General features: G+C 26.4%; 2 protein-coding genes across 5 annotated transcripts in view; one reads left to right on the plus strand and one right to left on the minus strand.

The window, feature by feature from the left end:
• On the plus strand, positions 1–9,663 carry LOC107171484 (non-lysosomal glucosylceramidase). Of its 3 annotated transcripts, none has more exons than XM_089222327.1 (16): positions 1–368; positions 2,726–2,814; positions 2,928–3,108; positions 4,119–4,281; positions 4,376–4,496; positions 5,045–5,163; positions 5,242–5,362; positions 5,445–5,580; positions 5,656–5,781; positions 7,004–7,371; positions 7,447–7,637; positions 7,718–7,830; positions 8,125–8,267; positions 8,942–9,048; positions 9,119–9,310; positions 9,382–9,663. In XM_089222327.1, exons 1-16 carry the CDS (start codon positions 217–219, stop codon positions 9,565–9,567), a joined length of 2,508 nt encoding a protein of 835 aa, XP_089078453.1. In that variant the 5' UTR covers positions 1–216; the 3' UTR covers positions 9,568–9,663. The 3 variants fall into 3 exon arrangements, with proteins under 3 accessions (XP_089078453.1, XP_089078454.1, XP_089078455.1); XM_089222328.1 differs by having other exon boundaries at positions 3–368; positions 7,447–7,592; XM_089222329.1 differs by lacking the exon at positions 1–368 and adding an exon at positions 1,274–1,296.
• The window catches only part of LOC107171485 (multiple inositol polyphosphate phosphatase 1-like), a 19,106-nt gene continuing 15,697 nt past the window's right edge, over positions 9,571–12,979 (minus strand). For both annotated transcript variants that reach the window (XM_015521730.2, XM_089222330.1), the window contains exons 5-7: positions 12,500–12,600; positions 11,016–11,125; positions 9,571–10,064 (exon numbers count right to left, since the gene is read on the minus strand). In XM_015521730.2, the coding sequence (XP_015377216.1) occupies positions 9,632–10,064; positions 11,016–11,125; positions 12,500–12,600 (644 nt within the window). In that variant the 3' untranslated portion in view covers positions 9,571–9,631. The remainder of the gene's footprint in view (positions 10,065–11,015; positions 11,126–12,499; positions 12,601–12,979) is intronic.

Below are 12,979 nucleotides of genomic sequence, written 5' to 3' on the forward strand. Positions count from 1 at the left end.
TATTATCATAGAATATAATATATGTTCGTCGAGAGAAAAAAAGAGACGATAGCTTGTAAATACAAAAAAAAAAATTATACATTATGCCATTTATGTCATAGCTATTGGCTAAGCGACATGTTATTTACTCAATATTAATTAATAACTACCCATACTTCGTTTCGTCCACAGTATACGTCGTTGTACACGTACTTGTGCTTTACAGGAGCCTACGCCATGTCGATTCGAGGTGATGTTAACGATGATGGAAGTGGCGTGCCCGAGTATGGATGGAAAGTGGATTTCGATCACCATTTCCCCGATCCCAGAACACCGTCTTTCATGCCGAGGATCAAGCAAATCCTGCAGTTACTACCGCTGATCGTTAGGTAAAAAATTATTTGAATGTTTCATAAAGCTAGATCGGGTAGAAAAACCTACTTACTAAATTGGATTAAGCCTTAGGCTCTTGAATGTTTTAGTCCTCATGGTATATTATTTTTTTTTATTCCCCAAACAGTACTTAGATAAGGATTAATTGGTGTCCACCCTATTATTTAAAACATATCAAGTCAAAGTGGAGAAATATATCCTCGGTTACAGTTTAGGTTATAACATATAGGTTTTTCAAAAACATCTTAATGAATGAAGTCTTAGGCTCGTTAAGATTAAGCATTGAAAGTGAAACAGTACTAAAATTTAAAAAAAAATTATACACAGACCACATAAAAATTAATATTCGTTTAACTTTTCCTTTAGGTAAGAGATAGTCTATCAAATAATTAGGTATTTAAGAAATATATGTTGTTTCACTCTTATTAATATTATTTTCATAATTCAGTAAGTAGGTATCTACCCATTTTAATATTTTTCATAATACCTAACAGATTATTAGTTTTTTTTTATCAAATCAACTTTTTTATTCTTAACTTTTAAGTTAGACCACAGAATAGATTAAATTCTATTCTGTGGTTAAACTCTTAAAACTGTTTTTTTTTTTGTAAAAATATATAAAGTTTTCATTATTTTTGTAGTGTAAAAATTAATAAACCATAGTTAATGCCTATCTAGATATATTTAAAATTATTTAGTTAGTACATACTAATATTAACTTATTAAGTTTCTATAATTACTATAACAATGCAATACTAACATTAGATGTATTCATAGGTACAAATAGGTAAGGCAAGACATTAAACAATTTTTTTAAGCTTATTCAAAATATATTATGGCTTCAGCACCCAAAATCTAAAAAGCTATTTGCACCTATGTGCTTATATTCACTTGGATCTTTAAAAAATAATAATAATGTATTCAGTAAGTAGCCATATTCTTTTTTTCACTTGTTTCTTCATATCTAATAAATAATAATATTATATTTATATGTTTATATTCATGACAATAGATGAAATGTAAACTCTTAAATTTGATACATTGTCTAATATAACTAAAAAATTGATATTACCATCAAAACAAATTTTCATTTAATAATATATACTAACAGTTGATTGAGTAGTGTACAAAAGTATTAAACAATTTATCATCACTATCATGTTTTAACTTTTAAATACAAATGTTTTTTTCAGAGTTATTATTAAACATTGATAATTTTTAATGTTTGAATAACCCTTGGAATGACATTATATAACAGTGTGCCTCATATCATTTATAAAAAATTGTATTATGTTATAAGAAATATTAAATAGAACAAATTATATAAACCACATGATCTACCAACATTAATATTATTTTACTCATTAGTTATCAGTAATTAAACAATTAACTCATTATTAACTAATTATCTTATCATTTTTTAGATAAATATTCAGTTAATTTATAAAGTACTAACTGTAATTTAGTTATATTATTCATGATATACCTATAATCAGAGTTGGTCTGGTCTCAGACCGCTAATTGCAATATTGTGGATGGAGGTTAGGTTAGGTTAGTCTTAGCCTATTTATGGTATTTGGGTCCCTAGTTTTATTCCTTTTAATTATTACTATTCATTTGGGAGATTAAATATGAAAACCAAATGAAAATTTTTTTAAATCTATTATTGTCTATCTTTTCATAACTTTGTTATGTTTATAATAACTATGAAAATAACATTATCATTGAGATATTGTTGATGTTCAATTTTATTATACATTTTATATGTTCAATATTAATATTAATTATAGAGATTTTTAATGTCCATGTATAACAATTTAAATAAATATGAAACTTATATTGAATTGGTGTTATTCATGTTCTATTTGAAACCATCTATTAAGTTGAAAAATTACTTTTTATGGTTCCAAAATGTGATAAAAAAAAATAAAAATAACAGAACTAAATTATTTATCAAAGTGATAATTTAAAGTAACTACAATATTGTGCTTGGTATAAGCAATAAGCAGAGGGGTGCTTTAGTTATGCAGTTATATGAGTGACATGAATCTTGATATCAATAAGATATTGGTAATAATATTTTGTTTATTATTAAGTAATTAAGTAATAGTGTATAGTCTATTAGATTACGTCATCAGTTGTGTAAGTAGAAACTGAATTAATTAGTGTAAAAAAAATTAAAATAATAGCATATTTTACCAGTTGATTTGTGTATACAATTAATATGCCTTTTTACTGTGTAAAGATATTTTAAGTTACCGGCGATTCAATTTTAAAGAATGACATATTCAAATGTTTAGTTGAACTTATTATTTTTATTGCTAATATATCATTATTTTATTATTTTTTCCAGGTATGTATTTTACATGATATTATGTTATATAAAAGGCCAGAAACCAATAATGGATTTTCTATTTCCAATTAAGTCTAAGCACATGTATGGTAAGCATTTTTATTTATATTTTTATAATTATTAATTAAACAGTTTAGTTTAAGCTTTTTGTCTAAAAATAATGATAACATATTAATTGATTTTGGTTATTTTATGTTTTCAGGTGTACCTTTAGGCGGTATTGGAGGTGGAACCATAGGCCGTGGATTTAAAGGTGAGTTTTGTCGTTATCAAGTTGTGCCTGGCATGTACGAGTATGAAACTGTTCAAGCAAATCAGTTCATTGTTAATATTCAAAATAGTGAGAATATTACTATTTACAATAATGTTCTGTCATGTTTGAAGTAAGAACTAATATTTATATTATATATATATGTTACAGTAAAAGATGTTAAATTTATATTTACGTTATTAACTAGCAATTAACGTTAATAGATAATAATAAATTAAAGTGGAATGTAAAATAGGTTTTGAAACTAAGCCTCTTTTAGGATTTGATGACTTTTTTTTGGCAATGTGTGCATAGATTTAAATATGCCATAATAGTTTCGTTCGTGATATTGCAATATTTTGATTTTAATTCAGAATCCATTCTACATCTTCCGCCATGGCCAATAGTAGAATGAGTCGAATGCAAAATATTGAACAACTCGTCAATTGTAACGTAATATAGTATAGTATCATCGTGTACAGGTTTAATAAGACGCTCTTTATTATTTATTGTTAAAATATCATATTTACGTACCATACGATAATCTTTCATAGACTTTTTTCTCCTGGTGTTTTCAACACAAATTTTGAATGCTTTAATTGTTCAATACGAATATTGTACTCATCAACAGTTAGAAAGGAGTTATTATCACTATGTTTTTTTTTAACTAGATCAGAAATAATGTTGTTAAATTTGTTTTTCATTTCAAGTTCGTCCATATTGAATTTTAAATTAATAATAAGTCAATACAACTTAAAGAATATGAACACAATGTTATACGAATATTTTAACATACAAAATAGTATGACATTATAACGGCGATGTCGATTCTACGCGTACCGTACGACTGACAGGTTACAGACTACATATCTTAGTCCGAAGTTCTATCTACTGCGGCTGTAATGCTATCTTAGTAACTAATACCATTAAGATAACATTATATAACAACATTTTCCATCGTGTGTGGAAATTATCGATAATCAAACCAAAAAAATAATAAACCACGATAATCTCTAGCTAATTAGGTAATTATTGTTATTTACTAGAAAATAACGTTATTTTGATGTTTAACATCATTTACTGTAACATATATATATATGTATAACATTTTTACAATTAAATTTTGTATATTAACAATGATAGATGTAACAACAAAACATTGTACGATTGGAAATGGGATTTTCCATCAAATCAATGTAAGTACACTGGTCTCTATCCAAGATCATGGACCGAATATTTGATTCCTGAATTTAATATCAAATTAATTTGCAAGCAAGTTTCACCCATTATTCCACATAACTATAAAGTATGAAGATTACCAATTGTATTTTATTTAGCTCTGTAAAAATATTTAGTATACTATAACTAAATACATATATTGGTATAATCTAATATTATAGGACAGTTGTATCCCAGGTGGTGTTTTCATATGGACAGTAGAAAATAATAGTGATGAACAATATTCAATAAGCTTAACATTTACGTTTGCAAGTGGTAATGGAATTTCAACATATAATACAGGTGAATGTAATACTATATATTTAAATATTTTTAAAATTAATATTAAAAATCTAATTTCAAATTTTTACAAATTGATTTTTAGTAAATAGAAAAATAAGTTTTAATGTTTTCTTTAAAAATGCCTAGATAATAATCCTAGATTACACACATTAAAAATATTCACGAGGTTCCACGCACACGGTGGTTTTGACCGTGTATTGAAATATTTCAATTAAAACTTGATAAATTGAATTAATCATTATTTTATTGATTTTAAATATAGTGAGACTAAAACAAAACATTGCCTGGTAAAAATAAAATGTAATAACACTTACATTTATCAATGTTTTATCTGTATGTGTAGTGTATTATACTTGGTTACACATAGTATGGCGAACCAATGTCAAATGTCAACTAGCAACAATCTTGCCAGTCACAATGAAAATAAAATATTCATTTATGTTTTATCGATAGAAAATAATGTCTTATCGGCGATAAGAGAGTTTAAAAAACACCCATATTTGAGTTTTTCATTGAATTATGACTTTCTTTTTGTTTAAATTATTTAGACCAACCTAGCTGTGAACCATTCAACTTAAACAAAGATGGTACTGAAGTTGCTGGTTCATTGATTCACAATTATTTTAAAGAAATGAAGTGTACCTATGTTATTGGCGGATTAATAAAAGTAATCAAATTAAATGTTCAAGTATTTGATATTTAATTTTTAAATTAATACCGGGATTAATACATATTTTTGGAAAAGGAAGGTGCATCTTTCAGTCAATTAAATTTTGATCCCAATAGCAATGGTATGACTATATCTAAAAGTTTACATTTATTTGGAGAGTTGAGAGATATGCCATTGGGCCCTAGTAATATATACAGTAAGTATTACATATATAATATCAAATGAAGACACACTATGTAGATAAAAAAATAAAATAAATATTATTTTTAATCTTTTAGTGAAAAATGATGAAGTGGCTAGTGCAATTTGTTTAAGACAATTTGTTCTCCCTAACACATCAATGACATATGAATTTGGATTATTTATAGATATGCCTAAAATTAAGTTTCCTAAATCAAATATAGAATATTTCAGGTAAATTATATCTAATTTAATTTATAATGTAGTATATATTTTAGAATACTTAAAGCATATTATATATTTTTTAAGGTACTATACTAAGTTTTTTGACAATAATGGAACAGCTGGTCCTAAAATAATGCATTATTCAATGCAAAACTATAAAAAATGGGAACAAGAAATTGAAAAATGGCAAAATCCTATTTTAAATAATTCGTAAGTACATATAAAAAACACCTATACTCGTTTATAATATTTTTACATTTAAGGACAATGTGTTAATTTAATTTTGTTAAAGTTAATTCACATTATTACGATACTCACTAATTGTGTTAGCCATTGAGGTTACAAACCAAATTTTCACGCCATTCTCTGGTTGATGATTAATATTAATTTTTCTTATTATTATCTATTTTAAATAGATATAAGATGCAAAATGTTAGTTAAATAATATGAACCTTAATTAATTGATTAAGAAGATGCTACTCCTACATTCTTGTTTGTCATTTATACAGTATTGCAAATTTGCATTCTAGAGAACCAATTATGTGTTGCCATTTAATATTTCAGTAAACTGGATCATTATAAAATTTAAATTGTATACTTTATTCCGAATGAACTTAGGACATTAAATACGGGTAATTTAGAAAACTCTTCTGGTTAATGTTGCCTAAGCCTTTGTTGCCTGGTGCACACCATTTTACTTTTGGACATTTATAATAATTTACATTTTTGTAAGCTAATATCGTTTATAATAATTTTAAATCCTAAATTGTTTCATAATTTTTCATTTGTTATTCTCTAATTTAATATAATTTATTGTAACATATACAAATAAAGGTACTTAGTACTGCCAAATCTTGGTATTTCAATACATGGTAACAAAAGTCTCAGAATACTGTAGGATTATTGAAAGTATTTTATATTTTGGTCAGAAACTATTTTTGGATTGTTAATTGAACTATTTTATAGAAAAAGCATTTTAACTATAGAAATTCAATTCTTTTTAAAGTTTGATTATTACTAACACTATTTGCAGTTTATTTATATTTTTCATTTCAATTCCTGTTTATACAAATTACACATGCTATTGATAATAGCTCACCTGATATAAAATTATGTTTTTTTTCCGAGATAATTTATTATTTTATTTTATTGTCAATAGGTATAACAGAATATATTATATCATGTAAAAAAAAAAAATGAACTGTATTTCAAAAATATTTATTTCACATAAAATTTAGTATAATTGGTATGTACTCATATATCATTAAAGTTGGATGATAAGTTAAATTAAACTCTAACCATAAAATCTTTTTAAAAAAATCAGATTGACGAACAGGTTGAACTTTTGGCCTGATTACTGAGATTGTGCTATAATTTGTATTGTGGGTTTAATATTTATTACTTATTTTATTTATTGTAATTCTGATTTTAGATTACTACCCGACTGGTATAAAAGTGCTATTTTCAATGAAATTTATTTTGTAGCTGACGGAGGTACTATTTGGTTGTTACCTCTTAAGGAAGATTTTGAACGGTTAGATGTTACAGACCCAAGATATCAATATGGGTATTTTGGGTATTTGGAAGGTCATGAGTATCGAATGTACAATACATATGATGTACATTTTTATGCATCTTTTACATTAGCAAAACTGTGGCCTAAACTACAGGCATGTATACAATATAAGTTTAGAGATTCAATTGATAATGCATTGAATATTACAAGAAAACACTTATCCTGTGGTACCAGTGGCTTACGGAAATACAAATATTGTGTACCTCATGATCTAGGCGATCCAGGTTTGTTTTAATCAAATAATTATTTTTTATAAAAAGGTATTCATTTTATAGATTATTATGTTGTTTATTTTATAGAGGAAGACCCTTTTAACTTAGTGAATGCTTATTTAGTACACAATGTATCAGAATGGCGTGACCTTAATTTAAAATTTGTTTTGCAATGCTACAGAGATTACATTATGTTTGGTGATATCAAGTATTTGGCTGATATGTATCCACAAGTAATTAAATTTAAATATTCATCCAAACGTTTGTTTCTTACTGATGTAAGATAAACAATATTTTTTGTTTTATGCTGTTCGTACTATAAATTTAAATGAATAATAATTTATTTACCTATATATAGATAAAAAATGTGATGGAGAAATCATTGTCTTGGGATACTAATGGTGATGGAATGATTGAGAATTCTGGAACAGCCGATCAAACTTTTGACACATGGATAATGACTGGAATTAGGTAATAATTATGTAATAATATATTCATTTATTTGAAAAAAAAATTTCTTAAAATTGTAAAAAAAATAATGTTTTTTATAATATATTTAAATATTTTTGTATTGTCTTAGTAAGAACAATTTAATGTTAGGGACTAGAGTTTTAAGTATTAATTTTTACTAGAAACTAAAGTTTTATAATATTCTACTTATCTAACAGTGTGATTGGAAATTTTTGAAACATCCCAAAATATTTACTATATCTAATTTAAATGGATTTTTAAATTTTAGATGTTTTACTATATTTATATTTTTAGTGCTTATTGTGGAGGTTTATGGTTAGCTGCTCTTTATTGCACTGTTCAGATTTCAAATATTCTTAAACAAGAAGATATCAGTGAAAAATATTCTACTATAATAAATAAAGCCAAGGAGTCATTTAATGCTGCTTTATGGAATGGTAATTTGGTTTTAGTTGTAATCATATTAATCACCTTATAATTGAGTACTATGATGGTCAAATGATTTTGTAATTTATTTATAATTTATAAAGCTTAAGCAAATTAGTGTACTCTGATGCTTACAATGTGTGTCCTCTAAGATATAATGTTTGTTTATATTATTTCGGTTAGACTGGTTGGATTAATTTCGGTTTAGAGTTTTATGTTTATAAACATAGAATGGAAACAAGTGTATTTTTAATGATGAAATAGAACCTCGCTAGTTGCCTAAAAATGGAAAAAATAAAAGGTTAGATTTTGATAAAAAATAAATAATTATAATGTAATAAGACTTGTTGAATATATATTAAAAAAATTATGTATTTATTTTAAATTAACGTAATGTAGTGTTTTATATTTTAATTATAATACTCCATTACCACAATAATAATATCTATAATATAACTATCATCTACATTGTATAAGAAAAATTAAAACTATATATTTTATATCTTATGTTATATTTTGTTAAAAGATTGTTAATAATTATTTGTAAATTTTGATAGTTTGTATATTATTTATTTATCTACATGTATGTTAATGAATATTTTAATACTAAAATAACTATAAATAAACTTAATATTTTGTTATAATACTGAACAGAATCATAATGTTTGAAAATTTATTTTTTCAGGTGAATATTATGATTTTGATTCGTCTGGTCAATATCATTCAAAATCAATTATGGCCGATCAATTGTGTGGAGAATGGTATTTGAAATGTTGTGGTGTGAATGAAGAGGTAATAGATTGTTCAAGATGTTTCAGCTTAATATGCACTATTTTATCTAGTAATTATGTTTTTATTTTAGGTGCTACCAGTTAATAAAGTCAAAAAAGCTCTTCAGACAATTTACAAGATGAATGTGCTTGGATTCAATGGTGGAAAAATGGGAGCTGTGAATGGCATGATGCCTGATGGAAATCTAGACACGTATTCTGTGCAAAGTGAAGAAGTTTGGACTGGAGTTACATATGCTTTGTCTTCTTTGATGATCTCATACGTTAGTTTTATATTGTCAATTATAGTATCATAATGAAGTATATTTTGTTAATGATTAATATTTGTTCATAGGGTTTGCGTGAAGAAGGTTTTAACACAGCCAAAGGTATTTATAATACTGTTTATAATAATATAGGCATGGCGTACCAGACACCAGAAGCTATTTATTCTAAAAATGCATACCGCTCTGTTGGTTATATGAGACCACTGAGTATATGGTCTATTCAAGTTGCACTGGATAATTCAAAAAAAGACTAAGTATTAAGATAGTACTACATTTATGTTCAATTTTTTTGAAAGAGATAAAAGCAAAAATATATTTTTAAATATACAGCGAGTGTATTATGTATGCAATTATGACTATGACTAAATTTATTGAGGATAATGCTCCAGAGCTTTTACACATATTTAAGTTGCAGGTTTGGTTATTAGAGGTTATTGCATTGAATTGTGCTTCAATTGGTTCCCATGGACATATTCGGCACTCATCTTTACCCATTGGTATACCATGTTCATTGAGTAAAATCATGGCTTTATTTCCATCTCTACATTTGTAGAACACTGCTATTACGTTTGATGCAAACGGGTCTATGAATGTTGTTCTCCATTTTCTAGTTTTCATCTGTTCAAAGTTTGTGCTCAGTAATGGAGTATCATCTTTCCCGATACCTAATCTGGCAACCACACTCAAAACGTTAGGTGAGTGTCCAAAGTAAAATATTCCTAATGGTCCTTGTTTTCCTCTTGCAAGATTCCTATACAATTAATAAGGTATATTGTAATTATATTATTATATTTTATGTTAAAGTTGTGTTTTATTATATTTGGTTGGCTTCTTCAACACATTCAATATTGATATTACAAATTTTTTTGTGGAATTTAAATATTGAAAATCGTAATATATCGTGCAATATATTGATAATCGAAATATATCGATGATCAAAATTAATTTTTAATTTTGATTTTATGGAATTTTTTAGTACAAGCAATTATATACCAAAGTATTGTAATATTGTACAATATATTTTATAAACAATCTATTTACTGATCTTTAGCCATTATTTAGACAATTATATTCATAGAGTATCAATACTTCAACTTTTTTTTTGGTACCATAAAAAACAAAACAATATTGATATTCAAAAATATAACATTGAAGAAGCTTAGTATTTAGCATATTATAATAAACATTATTAGAATTAGAAACTGTTGACTAATTAAAATTTACTGACTATACTTAGTTGTATAGTTAGTAACATATTACGTACATATTTTCTTGTTTTAATTATAATTCTAATAATGTTAACATTTGAAACAATTAAGACAAAGGTTCCCAAACTTTTTTGTCTCGCTTCGCCCTTTTTGAAATAAGAGGTTTACACGGTGCCCCTCATAAAAAATTATAAAAAACCAGAACAATTTGTAATATATACTATGAAAATATTTGTTTAATTGTAATTATACATAATATGTTATAAGACATTAGTTGTATTAAGATTTAGGTATATATTAAAATTTAAATTAATGGGGTGAATGATAACATGCTACGGCAGCGCGGCGCCCCTTTAAAGACACTACGGTGCCCCGGCGCACAGTTTGGGAACCGCTGAATTAAAAACATTTATTTTCCTTATAAGATGTTATCTTATGCTTAATATAACAATGTTATTAATTCATTATTAAACAATGATCCAAGTTGTTCATACTTGAAATTGTCTATCAAGTCCTTCACAATAGGGCATCCCATGCTCTCTCCAATGGAATTTCCATACCCGCTGTCATAATAATACTTAAGATCATCTACATATTCAAGGATCTTGAGAAAAAAAACAAACATTATTGTCAACAAATTTAAAATCATCAATAGTGGTAGTAAGTGGTATTATATATTATTATTATTATTTATTCTATAATATATTAATACTGTGAACTGCAGAGTGATACAAAGAATTAAGGACCATTGGCTGAAATCCATTAAAATATCAGTGTTAATTATTAAACAAATAAATGTAAATAACATTTTTAACACCTAAATACACAAACCCCTAAAGCAGTGATTAGTGACCCTAACAGGTTATATAAATAGTTTTGCTGTGTCAGATAAGAAAATCTTTTGTTCTTTTTTGAAAATAATAATGGTCTTATAACATTGTTGCGTGGGCCACTGATTGACGACCACTGCAGCAATTCTAGAACACTTACAAATTGCAGTTACGTAATTTCAGAAGAGTTGCGATTAACTGTTAACTGATTAGAATCATTGCAGGATATCATTCTGATAGCTTATAATTTTATAATTTGCACTGAGGAATGTTCTGTGGTTGTATTAACCTTATATAAATCATATAAGGATTAGGTTTTCTAAGTCTCCGGTTGGATTAGAACTTTTACCTTTGTCTTTGTGTAAGGCAGTGTTTCCCAACGTGGGCGCTACCACCTTCTCATCTGGGGGCATTTTTATTTTGAAGGAGGTGTTTTTCTGAGAGGGTGCTCATCTATTATTAACGTTTTTATTGTTTATAACTGATTGCAAATAAAAACTAATTTAAAATACCAAATATAATATACGGAATTATGTAGGTAGTTATAATATTTATAGATACTTAAATAACATCTTAATAATTATCATATCGGACTAAAGAGTTTAGGTACTAGATAGTTGAAAAAATTGAATGGGGGGGGGGCGCTATTAGATTTTTAAAATCTAAAAGGAGCGTTGAGTAGAAAGAGGTTGGGAAACACTGGACTGTAAGGCAATGGATGTATTTAATAATATTTAAAATAATTGAATCTACGGCTGCTGTAGTTTTACATTATGTGTCAACCGTATACTGATTATTATTATGATGGCCCTAAATTGCCTATCCAGAGCGCCGTCACTCATAACGAAGCTCCACCATAGCTAGATAATTGGGAAATCAAATGGTGGAGGTCAATACGTGCAAACTAATAGAAACCATATTTGACGAGTTCTGAGTAGACGTGAAATATGTATTATTTTTTAAAAGATGAGTAACTGAGAATGTCAAGCACTACCAGTACTTATGAATAAATAAAATCGAATTATGTTGATTGGTCACACATTAGACTGCTACCTATCCAATATGAAAATATAATAATATTGTACACACGCTATAATAGTACTGTTCATAGGTTAAACCGCATTAATAATTGCATATTGTATACGTACTTCAAAATCATTCTGCGTGAACACGGCACACCATGCTGGTCGCGACTGTATATACCAAGCTTTCTCATATTTGCACGATTCCAACATGAGAGAAACATTTTCTAAAAAATATTAGAAAACAATTATATATATATATATATATATACTATGCGTTACAATAACGGAATCGTGTGAAAATTATCTATATTTTAATGGATAATAATTTTTAAAAAAAATCGTACTAACTTCTATATTTTTAGTCTGTCGTATATGTCTCAAACGGGGATAGAATTTTACTTTTTTTTTCTCAAAATTTACTTGCTTATCTTTATAAATATAATGTGTGGTCAATAAATCATTGATTAATATAGGTTTCAAACATATTTAATAATATTTAATGACTAAAGGTATACATTTAAAAAAAATATATATATAATAAGGTATCTCTGTGCATATAGTTTTTACTTCGTATTACTATATGTAGGTATATACACAATATAG

This window comes from Diuraphis noxia, unplaced genomic scaffold (assembly GCF_037042655.1).
Source record: "Diuraphis noxia isolate RWA-SAM2 unplaced genomic scaffold, SU_Dnox_SAM2 contig0003, whole genome shotgun sequence".
Taxonomy (NCBI): Eukaryota; Metazoa; Arthropoda; class Insecta; order Hemiptera; family Aphididae; genus Diuraphis; species Diuraphis noxia.